Below are 13,962 nucleotides of genomic sequence, written 5' to 3' on the forward strand. Positions count from 1 at the left end.
ATGCATGAACTTATCCTTTACTGCAATCTGAAGATTGGGTATTGGTCACCAGTGCTGAGCGGTATGATTCCGAACGAAGCAAAGGAATCCATATACTCGGGCTAAGATTGTAACAACAGTTAGCTGTGAGTAACATAGACGACATTCAGGGAGATATGGGCTAATTACCTCCAATGCAACAAAAGCGAGGGCTGCGTTTTTCTGATTTGTCTTTAGCAGATAGCTGCCTCGAGGAAGATTAACGTCCTGCTCAACCATCGTTGTCTTCACCGTTGATATAACGGCCCCCTCATAGTATTCAGTGTCAAAAGTAACTGATGTAACATTCAATGCCTGTACGCGTCCCTTGTAAGCGAATGGCAATTTGTCAACCTTGAGACCAAACACCTCTAGGCGCTCGACGACATCTGGCCATGATGAAGGGATCACATAGGCTCGTGGACGGCTGCGAGTCATGACCGGGGTAGATGGTGAAGTTCTTGATGTAACAGTGGTTTAGTTCTAGGACCAAAGTTGGGACAGTATAAATAGGGCAGACTTACGAGGCAAAATCAACGGGATAGTCGAGTAGAGAGCCGTCGGTTACGTTGATCATACCGAATGTCTTCTGAATAATAGGAGATTTGTCAGTGATGACAATATCGCCCTTGCTGTGGATGAAGCGCTTGATGCCCTTTTCCATAGTATTGAAGACCTCGTCGAAATTATCGACGGCGGTTTGAATGATGCTTTTAGCCATTGTCAATCCACTAAGAGTTCTGCGCTCGAAATGCTGATCGGCACCACCGATTCCTCTGGTTTCGCAGAGGAAGACAACACACTGCGTCAAGGCCATAGCATTTCTGCCAATCTTAGCATCTGTACCGGCCTCTAGAAACAGTAACTTTGAGCTAGGTGAGTCTCCCTGGGTGACATATGGATCCCACCGTAGCCCGGCGGCCTCAATATCTTTCCCCATACGCTTGGCAAATAGCTTCTCCGACATTTGACGAATGCCTTCATCAACGTTGAGATTCTTTCCCGCGCTGAATAGTGCATCGGCAGCATACGCCACATCTTTGTTCGGGCCGAAGGTTCTGCCTGCAGTGAACTCATGCATGTCTGTCGCGATATGTGGGCTGAACTTGCTAAACATTTCCTTGATATCTCTAGTTTGTCGCCGGGCAAGTTTGACGTGGTCACGGTTTGGATCAAAGTTGGTGGCCAGGTAGCGCTGGAAGTAAAAGACGCCATCAGGATTGTAGCGAGGCAGGACCAGGATATCCATTTTATCCAGGACACTGGCGGTCCACTTTTGGTTTGCGGCCATCTCTCCGAGGAGCGCAAGCATGGACTGGTCGCCAGCCGGTTCGTTCCCATGGACACCTCCCTGGAGCCAGACTCGCAACTTGTTGCGGCTTCCTGGGTTCGTGAGGGACGAGTTGCTCCCAGATAGGTATACATAGGGGAACTTTCGGCCTTCTTCAGAGGTGAAGTCGGCCTGATGGTAGGTCATCCAGCTATTTGACCTTGCCAGGCCACGGAGGAACCTATCTATGAGGACTCAGCTAAACAGTTCAACTTGGGGGAAGAAAGCACAAAAGAAAAAAAAAAAAGCAAAACCTACCCATGGTGTCATCACTAGTTGGCCCAGACTTGCCAATTGAGAAGTCCTTTGGCACAGAGCTAGGAGACTTAAAGGCAGGAGACAGCAATTTCGTGCCATTTATCGCAGGAAATGCTGCTTCGAGCGCACCCGAGTCCTTATGCACGGCGACCTGGTTGTAGCCATACTGAAGGGCGTTCGCACAGTGGGAGGCCAAGCCCAGGGAGACGAGAGTCAAGATGCTGTAGGCCACCATGATTGAGGATTGCGATTCTCCCGAGCTGCGCTTCCTTCGATAACGGTGTCTATCGTAGAGGCCAACCCGCACGCCGAGGGGGGAATCTCGAGTTTTATAGGCCGCCCAGCCCAGCAAGCCCGAGGTGTCATTCCTAATTTCTGGGCACTTTCTGTAAATTTTGGTCTTCAGGGCGCCATGGAAATCTATATCAAGCCCCTGGCCCTGCGCGGTGGCTGTGATTGGGCGTTTAGGGGGCATCTCCGGTCGGAGTTTTTACTCCGCAGAACTTGCATCGAGATAGCCGGTTACTAAGCATGATGATCCGACTTGTTCCTGCATGGTTGAATAGAGGAGAAACTGTGGGAGATGTTCTCTTGTTGCGGCGTATACAGACTTCGACGTGGTAGATTGGGGCTATATAGTGCCTTAGTCCATACACTTAACCGATTATATTTTACCAACATACTGACCGACTATTCTGGATAATGGAACTATATCAGTATCCCAGCTTAGATACAGGGTATCGAGAAGAACGAAAGCTACAATATGCGCTATTCACTCACCATGCAGTCAAACCCTTTGCTAACACATCGTTATAGAGCAGTTCTTAGAGCACAGATATAGGGTTACGGACCGGTTGAACTGGCCTATGGTCTGCTCGGATACCTCACTAGGTAATTATTGTTGACCTATGTCATCGTGTCAAACTTTGCAAGCTGTTAATATCAGGGATACGGTATATTGAACTGTCAGGCATTAACTCCGCACGCCTTTGGGATTGTGGGGATGCATCGTTCTGGCAGGCCAACGGACATGGGGCACGAGGATGTCTTCGCTTGATAACTTTTTATCCCTTGCCTGTCTGTTCCCCGGAGTTAGGGCCCATGCCCTTGCCATTGACTTGCCGGCCTGCGGGATTTATGCGTTAAGAAGGTGGCAATGGCCCATGTAAAGATATAATAATAGTATTTCTGGGGTTGGATTCAATGTGCGTTCGACCCATGTAGCTAACCGCATATTAAGAGAGGCAAATGTGCTTTCGGCCATTGGAAAGAGGCAGGCCTTAAGTCCCACAGAACAGCAGTTTAAGTAACGCTCCGCTCGCCGTCACGAGATAGCATTCCCACTAGTGATTAGTTTCTATCATTTATTGGCTATAGTGATAATTATTGCTATAAATTATCATGGATTATGTAGTTGTGTGCGCCTTTCCGTTGACTAGCCTGCCAAGGAGATATATCACGTCTGCAAAATGGAAATACCAAATTTTTATGAGAAAAAATAAAGACATAGAATTCATTGCATTTCCTAAACTATACACTGGTGAAGCGAGGGCCTCCCAGAAGCCTCAAGCAACCTTTCGTTACATTCCTTTACTTACACTCTTGTGGAACTTCGGTGCTGCCAGTACGTGTCTTTCCGAACTTGGCACCAGTGCCCAATCCGCGCTTGGCGAATGCCTTCCAGATTTCACACTTGTTCGATCCCTTGGTGAGGTTCTTGTCGGCGGTAAGGATAGCGTCACGGGCCTGGACGAAGTTTGGGTTGCAGGGTTGGCTAAAATTAACAGGTCAGCCACATGAAACACGAAGAAGGCAAATAGGGGGTAGAAGGGGGCTCAACATACATGGCCATGCCGTCCATGACAATCTTCATTGCAAGGTACTTGCCGTCATTTGGAACACCGTTCTCGAACACTGGGGTTGGGCCATCATTCTTGCCGTGCTTGTCGATCAAGTTCCATAGCATTTCATAGAGCATAGTGGCCCAGACGGTTCCGATAGCATGGACTTCGTTCAATTTGTTGTTTGAGGTGTAAACGAGGGGATTGACGTTCATATCGGTGGAGTAAGGGTATTGTCGAACACCCTTGGGGCTGTTGTTAACCCATTCACCCTTGACGTAGTTGGTCTTGCGGGTGTCGGCGGGCTTTAGGCGGACAGCAGTGGCGTAGAAGTCACCCCAACCTTCTCCCATACCGCCAGATTCCATAGCGTTCAAGCAGCGTGAGTTGGCGGGTCCACCACAGAGACGGTTGGAAACTAGAGTAAATTTAGCTTGTAAGAACAGAGAGTAGAAGCAGCCAGTTAAAATACTTACGGCCGTGAGTGTATTCGTGGACGATGGTACCTGCCTCGAAGGAGGCATCGCGAGGTGGGTTAGCCCTGGTCCAGATGTATGCACGCATGCGGCCGGGCTGGCCATCAGGGGGAGTAGCGAAGTTGGCGTTGTTGGTGCCAGAGCCATCCTGGGCGTTCAAAATGACAAAGTCACCTCCCTTACCACCTTGGCCGTGGTTGTTGGTCTGGAAGTTTCCTGCCTTCTCGGTGAATCCGAGCATGTAGTATAGGTCGTGGCAAACATTGGATGTGTAGAAGAGCTGGGTGACAGATGCATCGATATAAGTCTTAGGGGGGTTCATGCTTGGAGAGTATGGGTATTCAAATTTGAGGTTCTTGGCATTTGGTCGGTAGTTGTTTTCATACTCGTTGCCTCCATCGGGGTTGTACTGGGCAATTGCGTTGTTGCCTCGGGTTGCGGTGTAGTTGTTCTGTCCGTCAGCAATCCAGGTGAATGGGGATGTCTTGAGGTTCCATGGGTTTGTGAGGGTTTCGCGGTTGCCTTCGGTAGGGTCAGCAAGGCCCCATTTGCTGTTCATGGAAGTTAGCCTCGATCAATCATCTTTGGATAAATGAAATATGCAGGTGAGATGGGGCGAGGGGGGGGGGTATATACTAGACTTGGTAGGTTGCGTGAGAAACGTAGTCAACAACGTTGTGAACTTTGCTAGTGTCCTTTGCATCCATGTAGGATAGGAGCCAGTTGTCGCCCATATCAGTTTCAACTCTCCAGGTCAAGGCCAAAGATCCATCTTCTTTAGCCATGTAGCAAAGTTTGGCGGTAGGGTCGGAAAGTGCTCCAGAGGTTCCCTTGAACATGACTTTGTGCTCACTCATATTCTCAACAGAGGCCTTGTCAGCCTTGATTGGGAGGTTGAGGGCCTTGCGGACTCCGTGAAGGGCCTGCATAGGGTCGGAGAAGTCTCGCTTCACCATTGGCTTGGATTCGGGAGCCGGCCCGGTGTAGAAGGAGTTTCCATGAGAGAGGACCTTGCCATCTTTGCCAATCTATATGGATTGTAAGTTTCAGGATGGATATAGACTGTAGACTGTGGTCAAACCTACGTTGACATTGAAATCAGAGTTGTCAATATCCATGCCGTGCATGGTTTGGCGGAAGTACACATGGCCGATACCAGACTGGCCAATGTAATGGTCGTCGACAAGGCGGAAGGTCATTCCTGGCATTGTCTGCTTGACCATCTCGGTAGCAACCTCAACATAGCTTCCAGCGCGGAAAGAGTTGATAGTTGGCTGCTTCTCCATCTCCTCATGGCCGGTGTAGCTGGACCTATGGGCAAGACGGTAGTCGTTCAAGTCGACGGCACGGTTAGCGAGGCCTGTGCTAGGCTGAGGGTGTGCGAGAACATGGAGAGGCAGGCTAAGAAGCCCGGCAGCAAGGAGGAGGCCGTGCATGGTGGTCTAAAGAATGTACAGAGAAATGGCCTGGGAAATTCCTCTTCAGTAGTAATGGCCCTATCAATGGGAATCCCTCTTGAGCTGTATAGATTCCAGGGGAAACAACTCGAGTTTATATAAGTCGATCACCCTAGCCATGCTAGATCTTCATGCTAAGATCTTCTCCACGTCTCCGAGTCGCATGGTATCCGAGGCAGTACGGGATGCTTGAACGCCCTGGTGATCCCCCTTCATGGTGTAAGGGAAGGACTCTATGGTATGGGGCAGCGCGCCGCATGTTTCCGGCCGAGCGCATCCCATGTCTATTCTGTCACCATAGTTCATGCTGATCATTCCACGGCGCGACGAGGATAAGGATGACGACGAGGATGTTGAATCCTAGATGTCGTATCTCGGGACATGAGGCCGGTGATAGCCACGGCCGGGGTGTGTATCATAAACTCCACATCAAAATCGTGGGGTTATCATTGTATCGCTGTAAATATATATATATTCATAGGCTTCAGCAAAACCCTATGCCCATATGTAGTGGGGTTCAGGCTCAGTGTCCGTGTTTGAGTGTCTAAAGTTTGCTAGGCTAGCCGGCAAAAGTGGCTGATGCTGAGGTCGCCAACATTATATAGGATAATGAAGGAGGTGCACCAGTCTACAAATATGGCCTGAGAACTTCCTGTGTATGATCCCAAATTTTCCCCTGCGCTTTCTCTCGAAGCAAGTGCATAGCCTTCGCATTTGGAGTACAGCTGCACTTGCGATTGACGAGAAACAATCCATTCTCTGGCTGCTCCTGCGAATTTATACCTGGTGGGCCATGCCACGGTACGCCACGGCCGCCAAAAGCAGCGCTGGTGCATTGGAATAAATGTCTTTGTCCAGACTCCTCGTCGCTAAAACTAAATAGGGTAATAAGGGGCTCAAGGATAAGCCAGATGAACCAGGCCAAGATCGAATTCGGCTCTAAACCCCTTCTTACATTTCCAGTGTTGACCGATCCAGGCCAAGAGTGGATGAACGTCACATTGGTATTGTCGTTTGCAATCTTCTCTAGAGTCATGGAGTTCATAGGTATGTATTGCGTCTGAGCCTGGATGCCGCTAAAATTCCCAGGCTTCTTTAGGTCCAAGTCGTCTAAGTCGATAGTTGTCCGCTCCAATCCACCACCCAAAACACTGATGACTCTGGGAGCTTCTGCTTCGCCCAGGAGGGGGAGAAGATGTAAAATGAAGAGCATTCGGGAGTAGTACTCCAGGCTCTGGGCGACTTCTATGCCCTCGGCGGTCTCCTTACGTGTGCCGAATGGTGCATAGCCCGCAGTAAGGAATAGTAAGTCCACGTGTGACTCCTTACTTTTGATAACTTCGCATACTCTCTTAGTTTCCGCGAGGAGCGCGACCTCGCCCTCGATCCAAATGACTTCTGCCTTTGGGTTGATGGTATGCAACTCCTGGATGAAAATACGCGTATGCTCTTCAGAGCTCTTGCGGCCAACTAGGTAGACCCTCACGCTTGCATCTGTAGCGACCAGGGCCGTGACCGTGAACTTTCCAATACCGGATGTACCGCCGACGAAGACGGCCACGCGTGGGGCGTTTGTATCGTTTATGAGTGCGTTGGACGCTTTTATTTCTTTATAAGAAACCATTGTAGGCGGTGGAATATACGGAGTATCCGTTGATGGGTTATTTAGTTATCTGGCTTGAGGATGTTTCTCAGAACGTCACTTTATCGAATTTTCACGGGCAATGGGAATATTCTGCGAGAGATGATGGAAGCCTGGCAGACCTGGCAGGCCTTACGTAGTTAGCGCCGTCACCAGCCACACCAACCACAAACCAAACTCTAAATGGCCATTAAAACGCGGAGACGGAATCTTTGAACATGCGAGCCGATGCATGCTCGGCAGACATGGGATGGGCCAGCGCGTAGGTCCGAATAGACTTGCAGCCAAGGTAATGAGGTGTAACCCCCCATGAGCTTGTTCGGTCGAGGCGAACCGGAAGGCGTGACGAGCCGAACAAAAGAGTTGACAACTATCTCAAGCATAACCTTCGAGTATAGAGTCGAACAAGGCACCTTTTCGCCGAGAGCGACGTCGGTTTCGGCTGGGAGGGCAAGGCAGGTGTGGAGTTGAGACGAGGTCAGTTGGGCCGCAAATCGTCTCTCGTTTTGGCTGCAAAGTTGGAGCCGCAAGGATCGCAGCCAAGCCCTGCCCCTGGAGATGAAACATCCTCGAACATTTCTGAGGATTGCTTGATACAAAGCGCTCGGTCGAGAAGGTCCGTCCAATCGTACTGGGGCAGCTCTCAGGCTAGCTCCATCCGCCTTTCCGGTGATAAGTTATCTCAGTTATCAGCCCACAGAGGTAGTTAGCCTTGCAATAGAAATCACAGCCCTGCATTGAAAATCATAGCAATGCCTGCAAGATGGTTTGGCAGCGTTGTAATTGGGCAATTCCACCGAAACAATTAATATTCTAATTTAAGATGCTTCCATGACATTGTCGATCGCATCAAAATCGTCCCGAGAACATCATCCACGAGCCGAGGAGAACTGCCATTCCTGAAAATATACCTCCAAGTCGATTTATGATCAGCCAGTCAAACGGTGAGGCTGTCCCTGCTACCAGTCCAGCAGACATGGAGCCATAATTAGCAATCTCGACAGCTTATATGGGTGCATAATTCATGCGAGACTTGTCAGTTGTCGTCCCAAGAAGCTCTCAAAACGCACAGAGTACTCCATACGGGGCACTGTTGTAAGAAACACGGGGACAGAGCTTAACGAAAGACTCGGGCTGTAGTTGAGAAACTAATTATCCAGAGTCTTCTGCACTGGGGTGGTTATATCGCAGGTACTATGTATGGAGTGCTGCGTAAATGCTTCAGTGGACAAGGGCACCAGACGACGTTCAAAGCATAACCCCGCATTGTTATTCTGCCTAATCCATGAGCTAAATGGGGAGCCCCGAGGCTCATGGCCGAGGGAAAACCCACGCAGTCAAGCGCCAGCAACATAAGGATAACCACGGGCGTAATATCAATCAATCAATCATTCCGTATGGACTCCCGTGGTGTCCCATATTGTCAGCTGAGGAAAAGAAATATGTCGGAAATTGAGGGCCCAATGGACAACCAGATGTGACATGGAGGGTGATTGCATACGAGGTCAGCGCATGAACAGAAGAGGCACGGAGAAGTATCCCGACTGGGTCTCCCCCGGCCCTGTACGCCACCCCAGCACGTGTTTGCCTTTACGTATGCTTCACAGGAACCCCAGGTTCCTGTGAAGAGCCATGAACTATGGCGTTTTTCTGGCGCGCGCGGCTAAGGTATTGATCTTTGCGTGAACATCTGGTTGAAAGACCATCAAAATGGCGCTTGTCTGTAGATCAAATGCAGCAGGAAACCCGTCTCGCTGTTCGATCTTCACTAGGGGGTGATGGAGTAAAGGACCTGCCCGCATTAGTGTATATAATAGGTCAATTATGACTATCCTTTCCGGGATTCCGGCGAGACAAGATTGGCTTGGGTAAGAGTTTATGAGCCACTCTTGGGCCATTAAATTCTTAGCAAGGTTGACTTTCTACTCTAATTTCACCGTCAGAGGGTCTGGCACTTCGCCCCACGATGAGCAAGCATACCTTGGCTGAGCGCGTGCCAGTGACAGCAGAAAATAATGCCAGACGTCAATATGACAAGAGAGGAGTCCGGTGGGAAGGGAGACCAGTCATTCCGCAGCCATAGAACAGAGGTCACAATGGTGGGCTTTGGTTTCTCAGTAAACTGTTCTGCAACTACAGCCCCGGTTGACAGTAACATGACGGTAAATTGCGAGCTCCTGGTCCACAGTTGTCATTTTATCTGCAGCCATAGGGATCGTTACGTCGGGCGATCCTAGTTATCTGCTCATAAACGAAAGTTGATCTCTCAAAAGTCGGTGGTCCTTGTCGTTGGATTGAAGTAAACTGCGACTCTGTACAGAGTACTCCGTAATTGGAGATAGAGTCCGGCTGGGTTGAGTTGACATCGTGGTGATATCACGTCCAAAGAAGAACGATGGAAAAGTCGCGTCTGGACAAGTTCGCCGGCTCGGCCCGAGATCCACCCGAAGTCACGGCAATATATGGCTTGGCATCGGTACTCGGCATTATTTCTATACTTCGACTTCCTTAGAACGAGTAGAATGAATGTATCGGTTTCGAGGATGTTCCCTAGCATAGTTGGGATATTTAGAGACTGATGATTTAGCCGATATCTCTCGGTGAGAACGATCGTCGTGGGCAACTGAGTTGGGAAAGTCATCAAGGTTTATTAGGAGGACGAGGTTGGTTATCGTCTGACGACATAAAATCGTCAGCAACCTGGTATTTCTAAATATCATTGTTAGATTTCTAAGTTGAATCGAAGTAGAGAGATATGTATTTGAACCATAGCTTTACTGCAAGTTTGCATCATCGTAACCTACTAGGTAAGCGGTTAAGGCTGATAATTAGGGAATGCCGGTTTGATTCGACTGATCTAGAAGCCTGTACTTTAGATCGCGATAGACATTCTCTGCAAATACATAGCTTATGACGGCGGCAGCCGCAAGTCTATGGTTAAAACGCATTTCTAGTTGAATCGAGAAGAGATATTAAGAATAGTTAGGATGAGAAAGTAAAGTCATGAGTATAATTTCCGTGGTCTCGTTGCTAGTTTTTATACCTATCCTAGATGGAGGATATCATATATCTCCTCCATGGCCCCCGTTGAATTCTCTATAGCAAGTGTATTAAGCCGTGGGTATCAACTCTAAAGGGTATTAACGGTTATATATAGGTTGCAAATACATAGTCGTTGAGCCCCTTTTGGAGCCCATGAAATTCGCTTCGTGCTTTTTATGGAATATATGCGATGGGGCATACGAATTAACTAGTCGATATTACAGATTCTTCACCTGCTTCGCAACGAGAACTTTTATATTGGTGCTACCTTTTTAGCCGTTACCAAGCGTCTTCGCTCGTTAAATACGCGAGTCACATGTACCGTAGATTGATGATTATCCTTGAAGCTCTCATTTGGGTATGTATGCTGACTGCCAAGATAAACTGTAGGGGTTATTTCGTTAAGTGTGGCACGGAACCCCAGGCCTCTTACTTTCTATAGGAAGATATTAGGTATGTTCGTTCAGCTTAAGCCCCGGCTGTAATAACCAGGAAGCAAGCAACTTGTGACTACGATTAATTGCCATTGCATAAGCTAATTATCATACCGGCTTCTTATCGCCCTGACTCCAAAATTTATTGTACATGATATTTAGTGAACATAGTCATAGTGATTGATATTATATCCTTCATATCCCCAAGAGGAGGCCAAGTTAAATGAAACATATACGGAGTATACGCATACTATACATTCTAGGTTTCTCAGCACACTATTAAGCCAGAACACGTCCTGGAAGTCCAAAAATCCTAAGCTGCCAAATCCCCAGAATTTTACCCCTCAACCACTAATGGGCTATGGGCTGGACCTGATCCTAGCTGAAACGTGTCACCATGTGGTTGTTCGTATCTAACATATCTAGATCGGTTTCTACCGTACGATATCTCCAAGGGTGCAATGCAATGACATGTAGAGATATTGTAGTCTTAATACTTGCATACCGTTTCAATGACTCCGTATTTTCAATGTCAACTTCCAGGGAAATTTACTCATCATACAAAGGTACTCGCATAGAATAAACGAGGCCGATTGTTTTGATATTATGGCTGGTCGACCAAGTGTCATTGAGAAGACCTTATAAACGGTATATTGAAAGAAGTCATTCGTTGAAATGAACCGAAAGGGCGCTGTATTCTCACTTGTCTATCATGACGCCGCCATGTCGTAAATTATTGATCTTGGCTATCTTCAGTTGTGTAGAAGTCCGAGGTAGGTGACGGCTAAGACTGTCGCGTATTGCTAGGCCAAGAATTATCCAACACTGATATGCTGAGTCTGCGCTTCGAAGGTGTTGCCATTATCAGGTGGCATTGGATCAGCTCAATGGAAGTATTTTCCTAAAGGTTGAAATAAAGTCACTTTGTAGCTCAGTGAAGAAAATGGAAACGGAATATGTTCGTTCATAGGTTCTCCGTGAGTTGGCATCTTAATATTTTCTTTTTCCCGCTGATCTGGCATCCCAAATAAACGCATGCCTTTTAAAATAAAATAAAATACAAGGTAATATGTTGGTGTGGCCATGTATGAATAGAAAGAGAAATACACAACCACAGGGTATAAGATATGTAATCGCATGATTATGAATGGTAGTTTAACCATAGCCTTCGCGATAACTTATCGGGCTTTAGTTCGGACCCAGTGCAAAGCCGCAACTGGAAGAACGGCAAACGCTACTATTATGCCACACATGAGCCCAGCGGACCCTGCAAAATTCAAACTCTTGAACATCAGAGGAAAGTAGAATGGCCCGACCTGGCAGTATTGTTAGCCAAACATAATCCTGACCTGAATCGTGCAGCAAGAAGTAGACTTACAAAACCGATTTCTTGACGAAGGAGGTTAACTAGAACTCCAACGCCAGCAGCTTCCTGTTGATGGCATTCAACAGAAAAGGAAATAAGAGCCGTAGTAACCACCTGATTACCGAAGCTCGCAATCGCGGCTCCAACAAGGGGAGTGACATTGAAAATCCCATTGTTCGCTTGCTCGACCCGAATACCCCATACAAGAAGTCCGACAATGGCAGTCAAAAACCCTATATAGGAGGCCCATAGACGGTTTGCAGGGAGTTTGTAACCGACCCAGGCCTGATATTTCTCCAGGAAAAGGTCGGTAAGGGGTGCACTGAGCACTTCGCCCAGGACACCACCGATGATGATAGAAATAAAGAGTAATCCTAACTGCTGAGGGTCGAGATGATAACGCTCTCCAAATACACTGGGCATTTCAACAGTAACTGCAACGCCAGCGTAACAAAACACAACAGCATACGCAATGCTAGGGATCATTACATCGATGTAGCGAGCCATGAACAAAGGTGCAAAGATTCCACGCAGTGAGAATGGGGTTGGGTCAATACGGCTGAAAGACAACCGGCCCCCCTTGGGTATAGGTTTGCCAGCAATCACGTCTTCACGAGGGAAAAGAGTTTCGCCACCCAAGAATATATATGCGACGAGTTGACAGAGATTTATGATCGCAAATATCCAGAACATCCAGAAGGCGCCGGCATGTTTGACGACGAAACCCATGAGGAATGGGCCCACGGGAACCCCAAGGGTGAGCAGAAGCGTCCACCAACCCATCTTCGTTGCGCGTTCATCGTTGAAATATAACTCTGTGATGACACCGCTCCCAATACCAATGGGGGGCGATATGAACATTGCTGTCAGCGCACGAGTCGCTAACTGGGCACCGAAGGATGTGCATCTTGCTCCTCCAATGTTACAAACCGCGCTGCCCAAAACCGATATCATGAAGACGGGTCGTCGTCCGTATCGAGCGGCGATTGGGTTCCAGATAAATGGTACAATTCCGATAACCGCAATCTATTATAGATTAACATTCCGCACTTTGGTAAAAAAAAAAATATGCAGGCGGCGAATGAACTGCAACCCTAATAACGGAAAGAGGGCGTACCTGGATGGAAGTTAGATAGGCTGACGTATGTACCGACACTCCATATTCTTCGGCAAACACTTTGGCGGCAGGAATAATTCCAGCAGCCATAAAGGTGCACATCATAGAATGGAAAGCGACTAAAAGTGCTTGAGTATTTTTCCTCCAGGTCGGCCAATTGAGAGGGTCGTCGGGAGACATGGACGGTAAAGGCTCCAGGTCCAGTCTGCCATGCCGGGAGACAAGGTATTCGCGGTGGCTGTCGCTAAGCCGCAGTTCTTTTAGGGCACCCTCCAACTGAGCAGGCACTTCACCTTCTCTGTATTTCTCCTGGTCAAGTTCTACATTTGACTCCGAACGATCTGCCGAGATAGGATACATGTTGGGCAGCTGGCAGCATGGAGCCAAAAGGAAGAAAACATGGATTGCAGGCGAAGGATGGCAGTCTCTGTTGATTATAAGCTCAGCCTCTCGTGGGGACTCCAGGGTGTCCCCAGGAGGCGAATCTGGGGAATACGGAGCGGCGTGGTCGAGCCTGACCTAGACTCCCGTATAACTCGGGGGCTGAAACATAACGCCGGCAAAGTTAAGCAAAGTCAAGCGCGGAGCGGAACATCCGATGGTATATCACGTGACGATGATATTACCCAGGCGAGGTCCAAACTGTTTAGAAGTACTCAGAAGTGTTCCAGGTAGGAGCAAAGGCGTTCATACAGTATGGGAGTATCGGAGAAATGAGGGTGATAAAATGGTGTATAGAATATGCCCACCGCTTGGGGATTTGGTGCTATGTCAGCTAACACCAGTCCATAACTTAACATGTCCGCCACGAAGAAACCCGTTTTCAAAGATTTGACTGTGAAAGGTGACCTCGCGAGACTTGATGTTGCAATTGCCATTTCAGAAAAAGGCATCAGATAACGGCCAGAAGTATGAGGCGGCGCTAATTATTGGAGAGGATGGTGAGACAGTGATACTGAGCCAAGTGTAACACCCATCTAA

General features: G+C 48.2%; 3 protein-coding genes across 3 annotated transcripts; all 3 read right to left on the bottom strand.

Moving 5' to 3' along the window:
• Window positions 1–17: 17 nt before the first annotated feature.
• Window positions 18–5,359, bottom strand: GIQ15_04592 (Extracellular metalloproteinase 1; the record flags this gene model as incomplete). Its single annotated transcript, XM_033552009.1, has 12 exons — window positions 18–101; window positions 169–478; window positions 543–1,533; window positions 1,607–2,056; window positions 2,111–2,237; window positions 2,290–2,314; window positions 2,387–2,405; window positions 3,205–3,380; window positions 3,451–3,865; window positions 3,924–4,474; window positions 4,560–4,951; window positions 5,009–5,359. 12 exons carry the CDS (start codon window positions 5,357–5,359, stop codon window positions 18–20), a joined length of 3,891 nt encoding a protein of 1,296 aa, XP_033405739.1.
• Window positions 5,360–6,008: 649 nt separating this feature from the next.
• GIQ15_04593 (uncharacterized protein) lies at window positions 6,009–7,004 on the bottom strand (the record flags this gene model as incomplete). The annotated part of the gene is made up of 1 exon (XM_033552010.1): window positions 6,009–7,004. One exon carries the CDS (start codon window positions 7,002–7,004, stop codon window positions 6,009–6,011), a length of 996 nt encoding a protein of 331 aa, XP_033405740.1.
• Window positions 7,005–11,676: 4,672 nt separating this feature from the next.
• GIQ15_04594 (uncharacterized protein) lies at window positions 11,677–13,341 on the bottom strand (the record flags this gene model as incomplete). The annotated part of the gene is made up of 3 exons (XM_033552011.1): window positions 11,677–11,814; window positions 11,877–12,890; window positions 12,982–13,341. The coding sequence occupies 3 exons, from the start codon at window positions 13,339–13,341 to the stop codon at window positions 11,677–11,679; spliced, it is 1,512 nt and encodes a 503-aa protein (XP_033405741.1).
• Between the last annotated feature and the right edge of the window lie 621 nt (window positions 13,342–13,962).

This window comes from Arthroderma uncinatum (assembly GCF_011692745.1).
Source record: "Arthroderma uncinatum strain CBS 119779 chromosome Unknown scaffold3, whole genome shotgun sequence".
In the NCBI taxonomy this organism is placed as follows: Eukaryota; Fungi; Ascomycota; class Eurotiomycetes; order Onygenales; family Arthrodermataceae; genus Arthroderma; species Arthroderma uncinatum.